Raw genomic sequence first — 18,075 nt, 5'->3', positions numbered from 1 at the left:
CTTGAGGACAAGGATGATCTTTTGCCTTTTATTGTATTCCTGGACCTTAGCACAGTGCCTGACACATAGTAGGTACTTAATGGATGTTTATGGAATTGAAGATCTGGTTCATGTCAGACCATCAGCCTCTTAGTTTCCAGAGAAAGAATGGGAGGAGTAGGAGGGGATTTCTATCTTTTTCTTTCCTTTAGGTATGGAAACTAGTCTTCAAACCAAGGAGTCTCCTTTCAAACTGATCATTTCCTGTGACATCAATTTGAGAGAATTCTGGGATTGAGGTAGAAACGTAGGGAAGAAGCAAAGCAACTAAGAGGATGATTCCAGAAATCAAAAATGATCCTCAGGTAAACTCCCAACGAAAGGCTATTTGAAGAATGGAGTAAATGTGACAAAAGCTTTACTTGAGAGTCAACCCTATCTGTCCAAAAGAGAATCAATCCCCCGAGGAAATATTCAACGTAAATATTCTGAAATTTGAAAGAGGTTCAAACAATAGTCTACATGTTGCCTCAGTTTCCTCATCTGTAAAATGAGCTGGAGAAGAAAATGGCAAACCACTCCAGTATCCATGCCAAGAAAATTCCAAGTAGGGTCACTAGGAATGAGACACTACCTAACAGCAACTGTGACAATGACCTATGGAAATGTGTCTTGCATTACAGTTGCATGTTTATGGCTGCACGTGTGAATTTCTTTGTGTTTGAATGTTCTTATTTTGTATTCTGCTGTTATGTTCATAGGATTATATTTTGTATTATGTTAATGCTATACCAACAATTCTTATCTGTTAAAGTGATAGCAATAAGGGGCAGCTAGGTGGCGCAGTGGATAAAGCACCGGCCCTGGATTCAGGAGGACCTGAGTTCAAAGCCGGCCTCAGACACTTGACACTAGCTGTGTGACCCTGGGCAAGTCACTTAACCCCAATTGCCTCACCAAAAAAAAAAAAAAAAAAGTGGTAGCAATGAGGAGAGAGGCCTGAATCCAAAATTTCCCTTAGAATAATATTTAGAGAAGTAGATATAACTCTAGTCCAGTACCCCCTTTTCATAGAGCAGAGCCACCAGCCTTGTAGCACCAATCCCTAAGAGCCGCTTTTGTGAAGACCCATGTGGACACACATATCCTACACATTAACTCCAATGTGGGCGAGGGGAAGGTCTGATAAATCAGAACTGAAGACAGGACAAGGCAACAAAGGATTCCTTGGTGGAAAAGAGTGTAGAATTGGGGTGGCCATCTCTGGGGTCCAGATTATAGAGAGGACAGGAGTGTGTGTGTGTGTGTGTGTGTGTGTGTGTGTTTGGCGGGGAGGGAGGGATCAGATGGGAGAGCAAGCAGGGGAGGAGGTCCTCCTGAGGTGGAAAAGCTTTGGGGGAAATGAGGCAGAGGGAGAGATGGAAGGCCAGGAGATTCTGATGAGAGGCAGGAAGGTCTGAGTTCCAGGTCAGAGTAAAGGTGAGAGGTAGCAGAGTTCTAAGGGAAGGGGCAAAAGGGGTGCTGGTGTTTGTGGCCTGAGAGGTCCCAGGAATGAGAAGGGCCATCTTCCTGTCCATTGAATCCCAGTGTCTGAGGGCAGGGCTTGGGGCTGGGAGGAAAGCAGGGGCCTAAGGTTCAGCCTCTGAATGGGCAATGCCACCTAAGGGGCCTGGACACGGGCACCTGACTGCTGTGAAGGCCAGCAGAGCAGGCAGGCTCTTCCCACCTAGCAGCAGGTTCTGGAGCCCTGGTGCAGTCAGGGGTGTGAGGGGATAGGATGGGAGGACAGGCCAGCCCTGGGCACTTGGAATAAAACCTAAAGACAGTCCCTCAGATCAAAAGCTCTCTCCCATGGGAGGGTCCGGCTCACTTGGATTTTCATAGACTTTCTCTTACACAGGAAAAAAAGCAACATGAAAGGAGATGCTCGGCTTGCCAAGCATTTGGCCATAACGAAGCCTTTTCCTAACCTGCCACAAGGGCAGCTCTGCCGTGGTCCGCAGCCTGTACCGACACCCCCTCTCCTCTAGGCTTTGTGGCCCAGGAGCGCTATTTCAGTTGTTCTCTGCTCTCATGCCCTGGCAGGTGAAGATGGGGAACCCTCCTCCCAAGGTCAGAAGATCATGTAAGACTCACCCCCTCCCTCCGCCTCCCCCTGGTGTCCCGTTAGGTGTTACGCCCCCCGCCCCCCTCCTCATCCCCCATCGCTTCTTCCCCCTGCGCTGGGAAGACCTCCTTTCCCTATTCCACCGGCATCCGGGGCAGGGAAGAATCTCCGCTCCCGTTGGGAGCCCAGGCAGAAATCCGCAGCACAGAGGTCCCGGGGGCACCGAGGGCAAGGCCAGCTTAGGACGGTCGGCCTGGGTCCGGCCAAGATGGAGCCACGCATGGTCCGGGGGAGGGACACGCTATTTCAGGCCCAATCCCCGGGCTTCAGGGGCGGGGCGGCTGGAGCCGAGAGGACCTCGATCCCGGAGCTTGTCCGGCCCACTGAGGCCCCGACCTCCTCTTCCCCCTCCTACATGTCCCCTCCTCGGCCGGGACAGCCCTGGACCCCTCCTCTAGGAAGACTTCGGGGCTGGAAGCAGGAGCTGATCGCCTGCTCTCGGCTCTCTGGGACTCCCCCTCTCCTGGTTTCAGGCCCCGCCCTGTCTTTGCTGCCTCGCCCTCCACTCAAACCTCCTGGTGAGTCTCCCAGTCTCCCTTATCTTGCGGGGGGCCCAGACATTCAGCTTAAAGCCAGACCCCAGCTCCCTCCCTTCCTCCCCCATCCGGCCTTTAGTCTGGCCCCTCTGGACAAAGGGAACCTGCCAGGCCCCCCAGCATTCCCTAGCATCCTGCCTTGAGCCACGCCCCCAGGCGTCTTGTCTTTGAGTTCCCCACCACCCAGTCCCTCCTCCAGCCCTGAACCCCTAGCCCCACCCCCAGCATCCCCCCGACCTTCAATCGGCCTTCAGCCCCTCCCCGCCCCGCCTTCCCGCCGACACCCCAAACCCTGCCACCTATTTGCAACCTGACCCCAGCCTTCCCACCTCCATCCAGACATCTCGTCTTCAGTCCCCAGCTCCAGGCTCTGTATCTTACGGTCAGCCCGCCCCCAGTCCTGCCCCTGCCCCCAGGACTGGCCTTCAAACTGCTTTCAAACTCTAACCCCCTTCAACGTCCTAAGGTTAGTGTGTCCCAGGCTTCCTTCCCCCAATCTTTTTTTTTCCTTTTATATTCATTCCAATCGGGCCTTTAACATCCCTGTGCCCCCCACCCTCAACACCCAAGTCTCTACCCGGGCTTCCTGAGCGGAGCCAGACCGCCACACCCCAGCTCTTTAGGATCCAGATTTGTCACCTCCAGTGTAGAGGTCCACCACAGGACAAAGGAATACTGTCCCCTCCCCACTTCACCCCATCCCACAGGGACTCAGGAGCACAGTCTGCCCTTCTCCCTCAGCTCTACCACAGGAATATAGGAGTCCTGTACACTGATGCTCCCCAACCCTCACTGTTCCCCACGGCACAGCTCTACTACAGGGACCCAAGCACCCCGCTTTTCCAACTCAGACCCAGCTCCCCTCCTGGTACCCAGCGCTCTGCTCCACCCCCGTTGCAATGCCCAGTGTCTTACCTCCCAGACTTCCCCCTGCTTCCAATCACAGTCCTCCTGTTCCCCGCCCCAGTTTTTTTCACAACCTTGAATATTCTTCTATTAGCTGCCTTCCTTGCTGCAGACCCAGAAGTATGAGTTCATCCCAATCCCTCCTCAGACCCCCTCAATCTCAGTATACATTGTCTTCTAGCCCCAGCCTTGCCCTGGTCCTACTCAGACCTTCCTTTCCCAGGACCATCCCCATACCCAGCCTTCCTCTCTCCCTCCCTCCTAGATCAAGCAGTCAAGTACCTAGAGTCTTTGGGGAAGGGTTGGAGAGAGGTCTGATTCAGCTGGTCTGATTCAGAGGGAGGAGGAAGAGTGTGTAATATTGTTTCTGTTCAGACCTAATTTTCCAGGGCTGACCCTGATTGCTGGCCCCATCTTTTGGTTTGACTCTGTATCCTAAAGGCAAGACTAGGGTTTCTTGCCATCCTTGGTACCTTGGTCTCTGTAGGTCATTATGGGGATAGTGACCCTACTTTCAGGGAGGGAAAAGACAAGACTCCTCCCCCTCAGGAACGTTTCTCCCTCCTCAGCTCAGCTTGCCAAGGATTTGGTCCTGATCCAGGAGGAAAGCATGGAGCCCAACAGAATTACCTCTGGGACCCAGAGGAAGTCATCCCAGGTAAGTTCCATCAATCCACAAATTTGACAAACATTAGCAAACATGGATGTTTCTATACATGTAGAAGGGGCGAGAGAAGATTTTATATGAAATCATTAATATCCATTATTTGTAAATGGAGGTTTTAACCCCCCCCCCCCCATTTTTATCTAAAGTTTTCCCTTTTAAAGACTAATAAATAAAACAATTTCACACTTTAGCCTTTTCTGGATGGGCTCTGACCAGAGTGCTGAAATCTTTCTCAACTACTTTTCTTTACTATGTTGCCTTCCCTGTAGGAATTATCCTTCTGCACCTGCTCACTTCACTCTGCCTCAGTTCACACAAGTCTCAGCAGCTCTTCGCCACTGGGCCACAATGACATTCCATTTCATTCATAGACCATATTATATTCAGCCAGGTCCCAACTAGTGGGATCCCATTTTGTTTCCAGTTTTCTGCTACTACCAAAAGGGCTGCTACAGATACCTTGGTACATATGGTACCTATGCCTCTGTCTTTGATCTCTCTGAGTCAGCAACTGTTTGTTCAGCCCCCATTAAGTTGGGTTGAGTTTCAGAATCAGAGCATCCCAGAGGTGTTAAGGACCTCAGTGGTCCATACTTGAATCGGTGCCTGAACAACAATCCCCTCTTTTAGGATGGACAACACCTTTCATCATGCTCCCTCCCCTTTCTAGCTGTGTAACCCTGGGCAAGTCACTTAACCCTCTTTGCCTTAGTTTCCTTATCTGTAAAATGCATAATTAGCACCTAACTCCCAGGATTATCGTGAGGATAAAATGAGAAAATAATTGTAATTGTAAAAAAAACCCAAAAACCAAAAACAAACAAAAAAAAACCCCTCACTGGTCCTAGCAAGAGGATTGAAATCCTCCATGCTTTCCATTGCCAGTTCTAGATTCTCCTTGTTACAACTTCATTCAATATTCCTTCTGTCCAAATTGATCGCCCAATCCAGATCTTAGTGGCTGTTTTCTACTGACTTTCAGGATTTTCTCTCTCCTTTCTCATTGGGTTATGTCTGGCTCACTGTCTTTCCACCCCAACTGCTGCCATCTTATTAAGGGACTTTAGCATGCATAGCAAAGTTCCCCAGTCTCCTCGACTCTTATACCCTACTCCTTCATTCTACTTCAACTACACACTGGGATCTTTACCCCATTAGATTGTAAGCTCCTTGAAAGCAAGGACTGTCTTTTGCCTCTTTTTGTATCCCTAGCACTTAATACAATGTATGGCACATAGTAGGTGCTTAATAAATGTTTACTGATTCATGCCCTTAATCTGACCTGTACCACCTTCTATGTTCCAGAACTCTGCAATTCTTTTATCCACAGGTAATCTGTTACTTCCCCCTGTTCCTATGCCTATCTATTCCTAACATTATTCTTTTTTAAAAAAAATTTTGGGGCAATGAGGGTTAAGTGACTTGTCCAAGGTCACACAGTAAGTAAGTGTCAAGTGTCTGAGTCTGGATTTGAACTCAGGTCCACCTGAATCCAGGGCTAGTGCTTTATCCACTGCACCACCTAGCTGCCCCCAACATTATTCTTTTTTTTTTCCACAAAGTAAATTGTTATTATGTTTTTTACATAATCATTGTTTTCCACAGCATGCTTCTCCCTCCTTCCAGAGAGCCATCTCATATAATGATTTTTTTAAAGATGAAAAAAGAAAAAGGAAGAGGAAAAGATAAGCACAACCAATTGATAAACTGAAAGAATTAAAATTCATTTGCAATGTGTAACACCTGTGACCTCCCACCTCCCCAAAGGGGTGGTTTGGAAGCTTTCTCTCTTATCTCTTCTTTCCAGCCATGCTTGCACTTTATAAATTTTCAACATTTACTTTTGTTTTGTTTTACACACATGTGTTGTTGTTCTTTCAATTTACATTATTTTAATCGTTGTGTATATTTAAACCTATTCTTTTTTTCTCATGAATTTTATTTTATTTTCAGCTAAAATTATCTTCCTCCTATCCCCTCAAGAAAACACACAAAACAAAACCAATAACAAATATTTAGAGTCAAGCAAATCAAATTCCCCCACTGTGTATGTCCAAAAAAAAAATGCCTCAATTGGCACTGAGCATTACCTCTCTAACTGGAGGTAGATGGCAGGCTTCATCATAAGTAATACAGATTTGTTGTTGTTCATTGTTCCTAAATTTATTCTTCATCTTCATCATAATCGCTAGTCTGTACTCCTCAGTGCCTTTCCAGGCCATCTCCTCCTCCCCTTCTACTTATACTTACTGCCATCTCATTCTTTTTTTTTTTATGAGGCAATTGGGGTTAAGTGACTTGCCCAGGGTCACACAGCTAGTAAGTATTAAGTGTCTGAGGCTGGATTTGAACTCAGGTACTCCTGACTCCAGGGCCGGTGCTCTATCCACTGCACCACCTAGCCGCCCCATCTCATTCTTTTTTTATGTCTTTTCCCCCCTTTGGTGAGGCAATTGGGGTTAAGTGACTTGCCCAGGGTCACACAGCTAGTAAGTGTTAAGTGTCTGAGGCCAGATTTGAACTCAGGTCCTCCTGAATCCAGGGTCAATGTTTATTCACTGCGCCACCTAGCTGCCCCATGACATCCCATTCTTAACCCTTAGTAAACTGATTCAACAGCATACTATCATCTACTTTCAAATTTCTTGTGCTTTTGCCAATAAAATCCTATAAAACTCCAACCCAGATTACTCCTAATTTCAACAACTTCTGATCCTATTTCTGTGCTGTTGAATGGAGCTGGAGAGTGTCACCACACTGTACTGATTGGTTCTACTTTAATCAGCTGGCATTTTTCTCTTCCTCTCTTGATCCTCTACCCCACTCACCGCAGTGGTGAATCTTCCACTTCTTTTGTTCTCTCTGCAGGTTTTCCATGGAAGCTTCTCATATCACCTGCTCAGATGATAACATTGTCTCATGTTGAATCAAAAAATTGAGGTCATTTGCCTTGAGCTCTCTCTTTCCTTCTGTTCATCTTACACCCCCATGACATCATTCCCAACAATCTCATGCTTTATTCCGATACTTGAGAACAGTCTGTTTGTCTCCTTGCCAAGAACAACCCATCTGCTGGTGCCCTTAATCTCATCAATTCCTGTTTTCTCTACCAGATTGCCCCAATCATCATTCCCAAACTTCAAACCAACTTTCAGCTTCTGTATCTCTACAGATTCCTTTCCTACTGCTTACAGAGCCATTTAATGTCATTTGGACTTCTTGATCATTATTTGATCTATTGTGAATTCTAGGCTTTTGCTAGAATAGGTACCTGTGAGCTGGGATGTCTGCCTGTTTGGACAGCCATCTTGCCTAGGAGTGCTCAGAAGATGAATTGCTAACCAAAGGTTAGAGGCGATTACTGAAGATAAAATGGGTAATTTGTTTGACATAAAGTGTAAAAGCTTTATACACAATTAAAGCATCTAGAAATGGAAGGGAAGTAGTCACCTGGGAAAAATCTTTTTATCAGATTTCTCAGATAATAATAATGATGATAATAATGTTGTTCAGTCATTTCAGTCATGTCCAACTGTTTGTGACCCCATTTGTGGTTTTCTTAGCAAAGATACAGGAATAGTTTGCCACTTTCTTTTCCAGCTCATTTTCCAGATGAGGAAACTGAGGGAAACAGAGATAAGTGACTTGCCCAGTGTCACACAGCTAGTAAGTGTCTGAGGCCAGATTTGAACTTAGGAAGATGAGTTTTCCTGACTCCAGGCCCACTCTATCCATTGTGCCACCTAGCTGCCCTTATAATGATAATAGCTTACATTTAATTGGTGCTTATTATGGACCAGGCACTGTGCTAAATGCTTTAAAATTATTTTCTCATTTTATCCTCATGACAACCCTGGGAAGTAGATGTTATCATCACCCCCATTTTACAGATAAGGAAATTGAGGCAAACAGAGGTTAAGTGACTTGGCCAGGGCCACACAGTTAGTAAACATCTGAGACCACATTTGAACTCAGTTCTTTCTGACTCTAGGCCAGCACCCTATCCACTGTGGCTCCCAGTGGCCTAAATAAGTGTTTGGTATCTGATATAAATATAACAAACATATAAAACTGGAAGCCATTCCCCAAAAGGTAAGTGTTCAAATGATTTGAACATATAGTGGTCAAAAGAAGAATTGCAAACGATTAACAACCAAAAAATTAACAACCAAATATGGTTGTTAATCACTATAATATGGTCACTGACCCTAATCTCTCAGCGTTCTGGGATACTCTGAGGGCCCAGGTAGGGTCTCTCCTCTCTGCCATTGGTTCAAGCCTTTCCCATCTGTGTTCCTCGAATTTGTTAGAGGCTTTTAACTAGCACCCCAGTTTGTTTTTTTTTTTTTGCGGGGCAGTGGGGGTTAAGTGACTTGCCCAGGGTCACACAGCTAGTAAGTGTCAAGTGTCCGAGGCCGGATTTGAACTCAGGTACTCCTGAATCCAAGGCCGGTGCTTTATCCACTGCGCCACCTAGCTGCCCCCTCTGAGGCTGGATTTGAACTCAGGTCCTCCTGAATCCAGGGCTGGTGCTCTATCCACTGCACCACCTAGCTGCCCCTCCCCCAGTTCTTTTTTAACCACTTAATATCAATTAAAGGGTTTTTTGGAGGGCAGTTGGTGATACAGTGGAGAGAGCACTGAGCCTGAAGTCAGGAAGAGCCAAGTTCAAGTTCATTCTCAGACACTAGCTATGTGAGCCTGTGTAATTCACTTTGTTTGCCTCAGTTTCCTTTACTATAAAATGGGAATAATAATAGGACCTACCTCCAATAAGGTGAGGATAAAATGAGATAATATTTGTAAAAAGTAATTAACAAAGCCTAGCACCTAGTAATATATTAGTGCTTAAATGTTTATCCCTCCTTTCCCTTTTCCAAAGATATATTTCTTTCCATAATATAGCAAGAACAAAGAGACAAACATTTTTTCCCAATAGCTCAAGGATATATTCTCCCCTAAATTACCTCAGTCTCTGGGGGAGTAGATTCCAAACTACTCTTAGTATCTACATATATTGACCTCACCAAGTTCAGCTCTAGATGTGGCATGATTGCTAGTTGAATCCTTTTGATGAACTAGATACGTCTCCTTGCTCTCTGAGACACTGCTGCTCAGCTAGTTTGGATTTTGCCTCCTGGATTCCAATGCCTCATTTTCTCATTGCCTGAGGCTCTGTTCCCTGCACCTCGAAGGGAAAGGAATGAATGAACTGGACAAGGACTCATATTTGGGGGGACTATATGGGCTCAGACAGAAAAGCTTGTCACTTTATAGCATGGTGCCTGAATGTAATGCAATATTATTGTGATATAGGAAATGAAGAATATGATGAATAGAGAAAAGCACAGGAAGCTATAAGCCAACTAACACAACATTTAGAAAGTCTATAAAACAATACACCCAATGACTACAATGTAAGTGGAAAGAACATGCACTAGAAAACAATTTAAAATGAATGTTGCAAAATTATAAAGAACCAGCTTGTACCCAGGAAAGATATGTGAAGTGACATCTTCCCCTTCTTTGTTTTTTTTTTTTTTTAGTGAGGCAATTGGGGTTAAGTGACTTGCCCAGGGTCACACAGCTAGTAAGTGTTAAGTGTCTGAGGCCAGATTTGAACTCAGGTACTCCTGACTCCAGGGCCGGTGCTTTATCCACTGCGCCACCTTGCTGCCCCCCCTTCTTTTTTTGCAGAGTTTGGGGGTACAAGGTACAAGGGTGTGGAACATTGACTCTTATGTCAGAATTTTTTTTATTTACTTACTGGTTTTGCTGACTTTTTTCTCTTATTTTTTCTCTTATTTTTAAATTGTTTGTTATCAGAAGTAGCTCTCTGATAGGGGCAGAGATGTATTTAGAATATAGACAATATAAAAACAAAAGATGTCAATGGGGGGCGGGGGAGGGCGGTGGCTAGGTGGCACAGTGGATAAAGCATGAGCCCTGCATTCAAGAGTACCTGAGTTCAAATCCGGCCTCAGACACTTGACACTTACTAGCTGTGTGACCCTGGGCAAGTCGCTTAACCCCCTTGCCCCACAAAAAAAAAATGTCAACAAAATAAATATCTAAAAGAATTCTCTTCATAGTTCTCCACCAGGTAAGAGTAAAATTTATTCTCTTAGGAAATGATTTATATTATATGAGGTTTTTCTCTTTGGTAATCACAGAAAATACTTTTACAGAATATACTGCACCTGCTAGGTCATCATGAACAATTCACAAAATTATCTTTATAAATATTCTTTATACCATATCACCTATGACAAGTTTGATGTGGAAGACATTTTACACTGCATTCTCTCTCTGTGTCTTCACCAGAAACTTTCATCAATAATGAATAAATCCTCCGTCACACTCTAGGTACAAACAAGTCACTAGGAGACATTTCTCAACTATCTTCCAACTACTCTAAAAGTCGTATAAACTACTTTTCTCAACATTCCATTTGATTCTTTAGGTATTTGGTTTCAGATGGTGGCTCTGACACTTTCTAGGACTGTGACCTTTGGGCAAGTCTGTTGCATTCTCTGGGCATTAGTGTCCTCCTTTTGAAAAAAATATGAGAGAGTTCTAGATGACTTAATAAAGTGTCTTCTAGCACTAAATCCTATGGCTTTGGGTATTTCCAGGAATCCGTGACATTCAAGGATGTAGCTGTCGATTTCACTCAGGAAGAGTGGTGTCTCTTGGACACTTCCCAGAAGGCTCTATACAAAGACGTCATGCTGGAGACCTCCCAGAATCTTCTCTCCCTGGGTAAGGATATATTGTTTTCTGATCCAAACTCTGCCCAAGGAATTGTGAATCTGCATCCTTGTTTCTTCCTTTCCTACCTATGACATAGTGTTTCATGCATTAAGCATTTAACCATTATTAGAGACCAAAAATTCCAAATCCCTTCCTTTCCAAGAAGACAGAATCTCCCTGCTTTCTATTCTCACATCAAAGGTCTTTTCATTGTCTAATGGGAACTGGAAGCTTAATTTATTTTTCCTCACCCTGTACCTTCTTAATTCTAGGGAGATTTAAGTGAAAGATGAAATCATAATTACATTACTGAAAGATGGTCATCCAGCTTTTCTTTGAAAACATTCAGTGAGGAGAACTCCTAACTCCTGAGGCAGCCCTTTCCCATTTGAGATGTGTCTCATCCTTAGGACTTTCTTCCTTATATAAAGTCTAAATTTTCAACCCACTGCTGCTAGTCTCATACTCAGGGGTCTTTCAGACCAAGTCTGTCCTTTTTTTTCCTTGATACTTCTCCCAAATTCAAATAGCAATGTTGGAATTTATGAAATGTTTCTATCCTTCTAGGAGGAAAATGAAAGCAGTACTAATTTTGTGGTTCTGAATAGGTTCCATGACTTTTCGTTTCTTCCTCCAGTAGCTTCTAGCCTCATCACATAGACTATCCCTAAGAGGGATACCCTTAGGACCACCCTTTGCCCTTCATAGCATGCCCCATTTTTCTTATAGAGAACTAAATTCTCAAGATCTCTGGGTCCTCAGAGCTACCTTATTTATCATGAACAGGACTTCCAGTTGCCAAAGCAGATCTGATTTCCCATTTGAATCAGGAGGAAACTTGGATACTGAAAGAAGAAGACTCAAGGAACTCCTCTAGAGGTAAATGGATGAAACTGGACACTGTTATCTCAAAAATTATCATCTGGAAATATTGTACAGGGGCAGCTAGGTGGCGCAGTGGATAGAGTACTGGCCCTGGATTCAGGAGGACCCGAGTTCAAATCTGGCCTCAGACACTTTACACACTTACTAGCTGTGTGACCCTAGGCAAGTCACTTAACCCCAATTGCCTCACCAAAAAAAAAAAAAAAAAAAGAAATATTGTACAGAGAAGTCACCTACAAATCCCCTAAGGTCATTCATAAAAGAATAAGGCTATCTTTTCAGTTCAATCATAAACTCTTTTGGTCAATAAAAGCCACTTTCATGATCTCTCTTGTCTGATAGTTACCAACACTTGAAAAAAGATTAGTCCCTGGTATGACACAGAAGTTCCTCTTTCCCCATTTGTGGTGGTCTCCTTTGTCCCATAAGTAATTCTTCTGAGTTACTTCCCCTGACTGCTCATTGATTGGTTAAATGATCTATTGCCTAATAAATTTTCTAAGATATTTCCCAAACTGTCTAAGATACTTCCCAAAGACCTTAGAGGGACTCAAGGGGCAGAGATGTTCACAAGTCTTGAGGGTTTGCAAGCCACTCAAAAGTGTGATATATAGCTCTGGAATAATGTATACTACCTTCTGTGTCTAGGCTGTGTCTCTGGCACACCTAAGATGTGCTTTAAGAGTAGCTAAAAGACACGGGTGGCTAGGTGGCACCGGCCCTGGATTCAGGAGTACCTGAGTTCAAATCCAGCCTCAGACACTTGACACTTACTAGCTGTGTGACCCTGGGCTTAACCCCCATTGTCCTGAAAAAAAAAGAGTATCTAAAAGACCAAATAGAACTGTGGACTCAATCTGATAAGATAGAATCTATTTGGACTACATATGAAGTCCTACATAAACATTCAACAAATCAGTTGTACAATTACAGGCTAAGAGACAAGCTTCCACACCACAGTTCATGCAAAAAAACCAGTGGAGACTATAGTGAGGTATGAAAGTCAAGAAAGCATATGTTAAGTCAAGTTAAGAAGCTTTTTGTTGGGGCAGTTAGGTGGTGCAGTGGATAGAGCACCAGCCCTGGATTCAGGAGGACCTGAGTTCAAATCCGGACTCAGACTCTTAACAATTACCAGCTGTGTGACCCTAGGCAAGTCACTTAACCCCAATTGCCTCACTCCCCCCCAAAAATAGAAGAATAAGCTTTTTGTTTAAAAATACTTACTATGTGCCAGGCACTGTGTTATGTGCTGAGAATGCCAAAAGAAGCAGTAATAAAGACAGTCTCTACCCTCAAAGGAGCTTACATTCTAATGGGGGAAGAGGGAGACAATATGAAAAGGAAGCTAAAAGAGGGCTGGGAAGGAAGAGCTGAAGGTATCTGCCTTGGTGGCATGGTTAGAAAATACAGGTGGGTCAAGAGGGCAGCCTGGAGAGGAATGGAGACATGGCTGGCTTGGGTGGCCACCTTAAAATCATGGTTCTAGAAGAACCAGCCAATTAGAGGAAAAGGCTACAGGGGGTGGAGGTATTTCCTGGGTGTGAAGTCCAAGGGTGGAGCAAAGTTTCTGTGGCTTGGTAAAGAAAGTCTGGGCGAGTCAGGAGTACAGCCTTGAGTAGAATGAAATGAAAGACAGTGAAAAGAAACCTAGTAACTATACCAATGAAGTTAATAGGTCCATTGTACACAACAGAGCCGGGACTAGACATATGTGATGTGTTCCATTCCAGCAATATACTTTATGATAAACCCAGAGACACAGAGAAGAGTAGTATAAGACAGGTAGGTACAGGTGGTTTCTGATCAATCCACTGAAGGACCCCTGCCTTTGATGTGTTGACAGGACCATTAAATTGTGATTGATAAAGCATGGTATGAAAAAATGGGTGAAAGAGTGAGTAAATGTATGAACGAATGAATGAAAAACACTTATTAATCAATATCTATGTGGAAAGCACTGAGCTAGGTGCTATCAATGAGCTTACATTCTATTGGGGGGACAACGCATGGAAATTTCAGTTGCCTGGCAGATGAAAATGTCCCATTGTCCTTAGAGTGCTGTATCAAAGTTGAAGATAATGCTTTAATTTTTACCCTTAAATCATATCTGGTTCTGATTTTGAACCATTTGACAATGCAATAGAATTTGGTGGTGAGAATTTTTTTCTCAGGGTTTCTAGTAGCTAAGACTGCTGAGGGATTAGAGGTGTAGCACCTGAGGAAGCACTTGGCTACTTATGTTGATTCCCTGCACAGCTCTCTGGTAGCTACTTAATATATGTTGAAGGGAGTATACATAGTTCTTAGGTTACTGTAGCAACTTGACAAAGATTGCCAATGAAAGGTGACTAAAAAACTCATAAATATGAAACATATTCTTTCCTTACCAAAATTATGAGCAATAACAGATATTTGAAGAATGAATTTATACTCAGAGAGACTCTCCAGAGCTGTGGCCTGGCTTTTACAGAGTAGGAGCTCTAAGCTCAGCTCTTCCCTTATAAACTGTGTGACTTTATTCATATCACTTATATATTATGTTTCCCATTTCTTGAGCTATAAAGTATAATAACAATGTCTACCTACCCACTCAGATTTAGGAGGATCCAGAGGTTTAACTTGTGAATCTCTCTGTAAAGTAAGTCATTTTACAAGATGTGAGTTAATAGTAATTTATTATTATTGATTCCTACTTTTTGAGTTTGAAGGTTATTCTTCTTGACTAAGTGAAAGAATGGAAAAACATTTGCAACTGTTTATTGTATGCCAAACACTGTTTTAAGTGCCGGGAATCCATATAAAAGAAGCCAGACAGTCCCTACCCTGGGAGCTTACACTCTAATTGGAGAAAAGTAACATATAGAAAAATATTCAGCCATAGTTTAGATGGAAAGGCCCTAGAAGTCATGGTGCGCTGATATGGATGGCAAAGGCTTGGATCCTTAGGTTACTTTAATAGGTCAGATGGCACTTCCTGGGTGTCTGTAGGACATAGAGACCCAGCAGAGATTAAGATCTGGTGAGTGCTAGGAAGCAGTGGCTTTGCAGGTGGTAAGGTCATAAGGTCCTCCATCTCTTTTTTCCTGCCAATGGAAATAAGCAAATCTATTTCTGTCCTTTTTTTTCAGGTGAGGAAACCAGGACTCAAACCAAGGTGTCTACCCCAGAACTGAGCAGTTCCTGTGATTTCAGTTTGAGAGAAATCTGGGATTGTGAAGGCAATTTGGGGAAGAAGCAAGGAAACTGGGAGAGTCATTCCAAACCATTCAAAATTAACCTCATGAAGACTTCCAGTAAAGAGAGAGATGAGGAATGTGATAAATTTCAGAGGACTTTTGGTCAGGAGGTAGATCTAACCCTTTCTGTTCAACAGACAGTCCCCACTGGAAAGATTCACAATGAATATAAAGAAAAGGAAAGGAGCTTCAGGCAATATTCAGACCTAATTCAATTTAAAAAAATTACCTCAGGGACTGGATATTCCAAATACAGTGACCATTTTAATGAGCAAAATGAGCTGATTCATCATCAAGGGAAGCAAACTGGAATGAAAAATTTTCAAGATAATCATGGTGAGACAGCTTTTGCTTTAATCCCAGACCTTATTAGTCATCAAAAAAACCATACTGGTGAAATGTCTTATAAAGTTGATGAATGTGGTACAGGCTTCATCCATCAATCATCTCTTAGTTTACATCAGAGAGTTCATTCTAAAGAGACATTGCATGGGTGTAATCACTGCTGGAAGGTCTTTTTTCAGAGCACAGATCTTATTAAACATCAGAAAATCCATAGACCAGAAAAGCCTCAGAGTTCATCCCTTATTTTGCATCAGAGGATTAATTCTGGAGAGAAAATTTATAAATGTAATTATTGTGGAAAGGCTTTCAGACAGTCCTCCAATCTTGTCGTACATCAGAGGGTACATACTGGAGAGAAGCCCTATAAATGTAATGAATGTGGGAAGGCCTTCAGCCAAAGCTCATCTCTTATGACACATCACAGGATTCATTCTGGAGAAAAACCTAACAGATGTAATGAATGTGGGAAAGCCTTCAGTCAGAGCTCATCCCTTATTGCACATCAAAGGATTCATACTGGAGAGAAGCCCTATACATGTAATGAATGTGGGAAAGCCTTCTGCCATAGTTCATCCCTTATTGTTCATCGAAGGATTCATTCCAGAGAAAAACCTTACAAATATAATCAGTGTGCAAAAACTTTCATAAAGCCTTCCAAACTTACAGTACACCAAAAGAGCCACACTGGAGAAAAGCCCTATAAATGTAATGAATGTGATAAGGTCTTCAGGTGGAGAGCAAAGCTTATTGCACATGAGAGAATTCATAATGGAGAGAAAGCTTATGAATGTAATCAGTGTGGAAAAGCTTTCAGACAGTCCTCCAAACTTGCAGTACATCAGAGGATTCATACAAAAGAGAAACTGTATCAATGTAATGAGTGTGGGAAAGTCTTTCACCAGAAGTCATCCCTTGTTGTACACCAAAAGATTCATTCTGGAGAAGAAGCTTATAAATGTAATCATTGTGGAAAGACTTTTAGAAAGCTTTCCAAACTTGTAGTACATCTGGGCATTCATGCTGCAGAAAAGTCCTATAAATGTAATGAGTGTGGGAAGGCCTTCAGTGAAAATTCATCCCTTACTGCACACAAGATGATTCATACTGGAGAAAAACCTTACAAATGTAGTCAATGTGGAAAGGCTTTCAGACAGTCCTGCAACCTTGCTGTACATCAGAGAATCCATACTCGGGAGAAGCGTTATAAATGTAAGGAATGTGGGAAAGTCTTCAGTGAAAGGTCATCCCTTATTGGACATCAGAAGATTCATTCTGGAGAGAAACCTTATAAATGTAATGAATGTGGGAATGCCTTCAGGCAGAGCTCATCCCTTATTGCCCATCAAAGGATTCATACTGGAGAGAAGCCCTACAAATGTAGTGAGTGTGGGAAGGCCTTCAGCCGGAGCTCATCCTTTATTGCCCATCAAAGGATTCATACTGGAGAGAAGCCCTATAAATGTAATGAATGTGGCAATGCTTTCAGCCACAGCTCATCCCTTATTGCACACCAGAGGATTCATACTGGAGAGAAGCCCTTTAAATGTAATGAATGTGGGAAGTCTTTCAGCCACATTTCCTCCCTTATTGCACATCAGAGGATTCATACTGGAGAGAAGCCCTTTAAATGCAATGAATGTGGAAAGTGTTTTAGCCAGAAGTCATCCCTCATTGTACATCAGAGGATTCATTCTGGAGAGAAACCTTATAAATGTGATCAGTGTATGAAGGCTTTCATAAATGCCTCCAAACTTTCTGTCCATAAGAGGATTCACACTGGAGAGAAGCCCTATAAATGTAGTGAATGTGGGAAGGCCTTCAGCCGTAGTGCAAACCTCATTGTACATCAGAAGACTCATAACGGAGATAAATCTCATAAATATAATCACAAGTCTTTTGGACAGACCTCCACCCTTGTACAGAAGAGAATGAATACTGGAGAGAAGATCTACAAAGATAATGAATATGAGAAAGCCTTTACTCTGAACTCCTTTCTTACTGGGCAGGAAAGAATTCATACTGGAGTAAAACCTTCTAAATCTATTTGAGGTGGGAATTCTTTTAGCTGGAGGGTAGAACCTAACCACATATCAGAAAATTAAGGTTTTTCGTGAATCTATACTATTTAATGTATTTTTTAAAAAGTTTAGATCCATCATGTGTTACTATAAATTAATGTTCCAAAACATCCAGAGACCATAGTTTCTTCAGCCATTCCATAAATGATTGGCAACTACTTTGTTTCCAGTTTGTTGCTATGCTACCAGAAAAATTGCTGCTAGTAATATTTTGGTGTATGGTCAACCTTTTAAGGGCAGCTAGGAGGTGCAGTGGATAGAGTGCCAGACCTGGAGTCTGAAAGACCTGAGTTCAAATCTGGCCTCAGACCCTAGATGACTCACTTAACCCTGTTTGCCTCAGTTTCCTCATCTGTAAAATGAGCTGGAGAAGGAAATAGTAAAATACTCTAGTATCTAGTGACAAATGGGGTCACAAAGAGTTGGATGTGATAGAAAACAATTGAACAACTACAACCACTTTTTACATTTAGTACTATATGTGGACTGGAAGTGATGAATGGCTTAAACTTTTTTGGAT

General features: G+C 43.0%; 1 protein-coding gene across 2 annotated transcripts; it reads left to right on the top strand.

Moving 5' to 3' along the window:
- Positions 1-2,448: 2,448 nt before the first annotated feature.
- LOC122750833 (zinc finger protein 665-like) lies at positions 2,449-17,888 on the top strand. Of its 2 annotated transcripts, XM_043997656.1 has the most exons (5): positions 2,449-2,664; positions 4,158-4,246; positions 10,891-11,017; positions 11,795-11,887; positions 15,025-17,888. In XM_043997656.1, the coding sequence occupies exons 1-5, from the start codon at positions 2,502-2,504 to the stop codon at positions 17,523-17,525; spliced, it is 2,973 nt and encodes a 990-aa protein (XP_043853591.1). In that variant the 5' UTR covers positions 2,449-2,501; the 3' UTR covers positions 17,526-17,888. The 2 variants fall into 2 exon arrangements, with proteins under 2 accessions (XP_043853591.1, XP_043853592.1); XM_043997657.1 differs by lacking the exon at positions 11,795-11,887.
- Positions 17,889-18,075: the final 187 nt, after the last annotated feature.

Source organism: Dromiciops gliroides, chromosome 3, assembly GCF_019393635.1.
Source record: "Dromiciops gliroides isolate mDroGli1 chromosome 3, mDroGli1.pri, whole genome shotgun sequence".
Classification (NCBI taxonomy): domain Eukaryota; kingdom Metazoa; phylum Chordata; class Mammalia; order Microbiotheria; family Microbiotheriidae; genus Dromiciops; species Dromiciops gliroides.
This window is presented reverse-complemented; position numbering and strand designations above follow the sequence as displayed.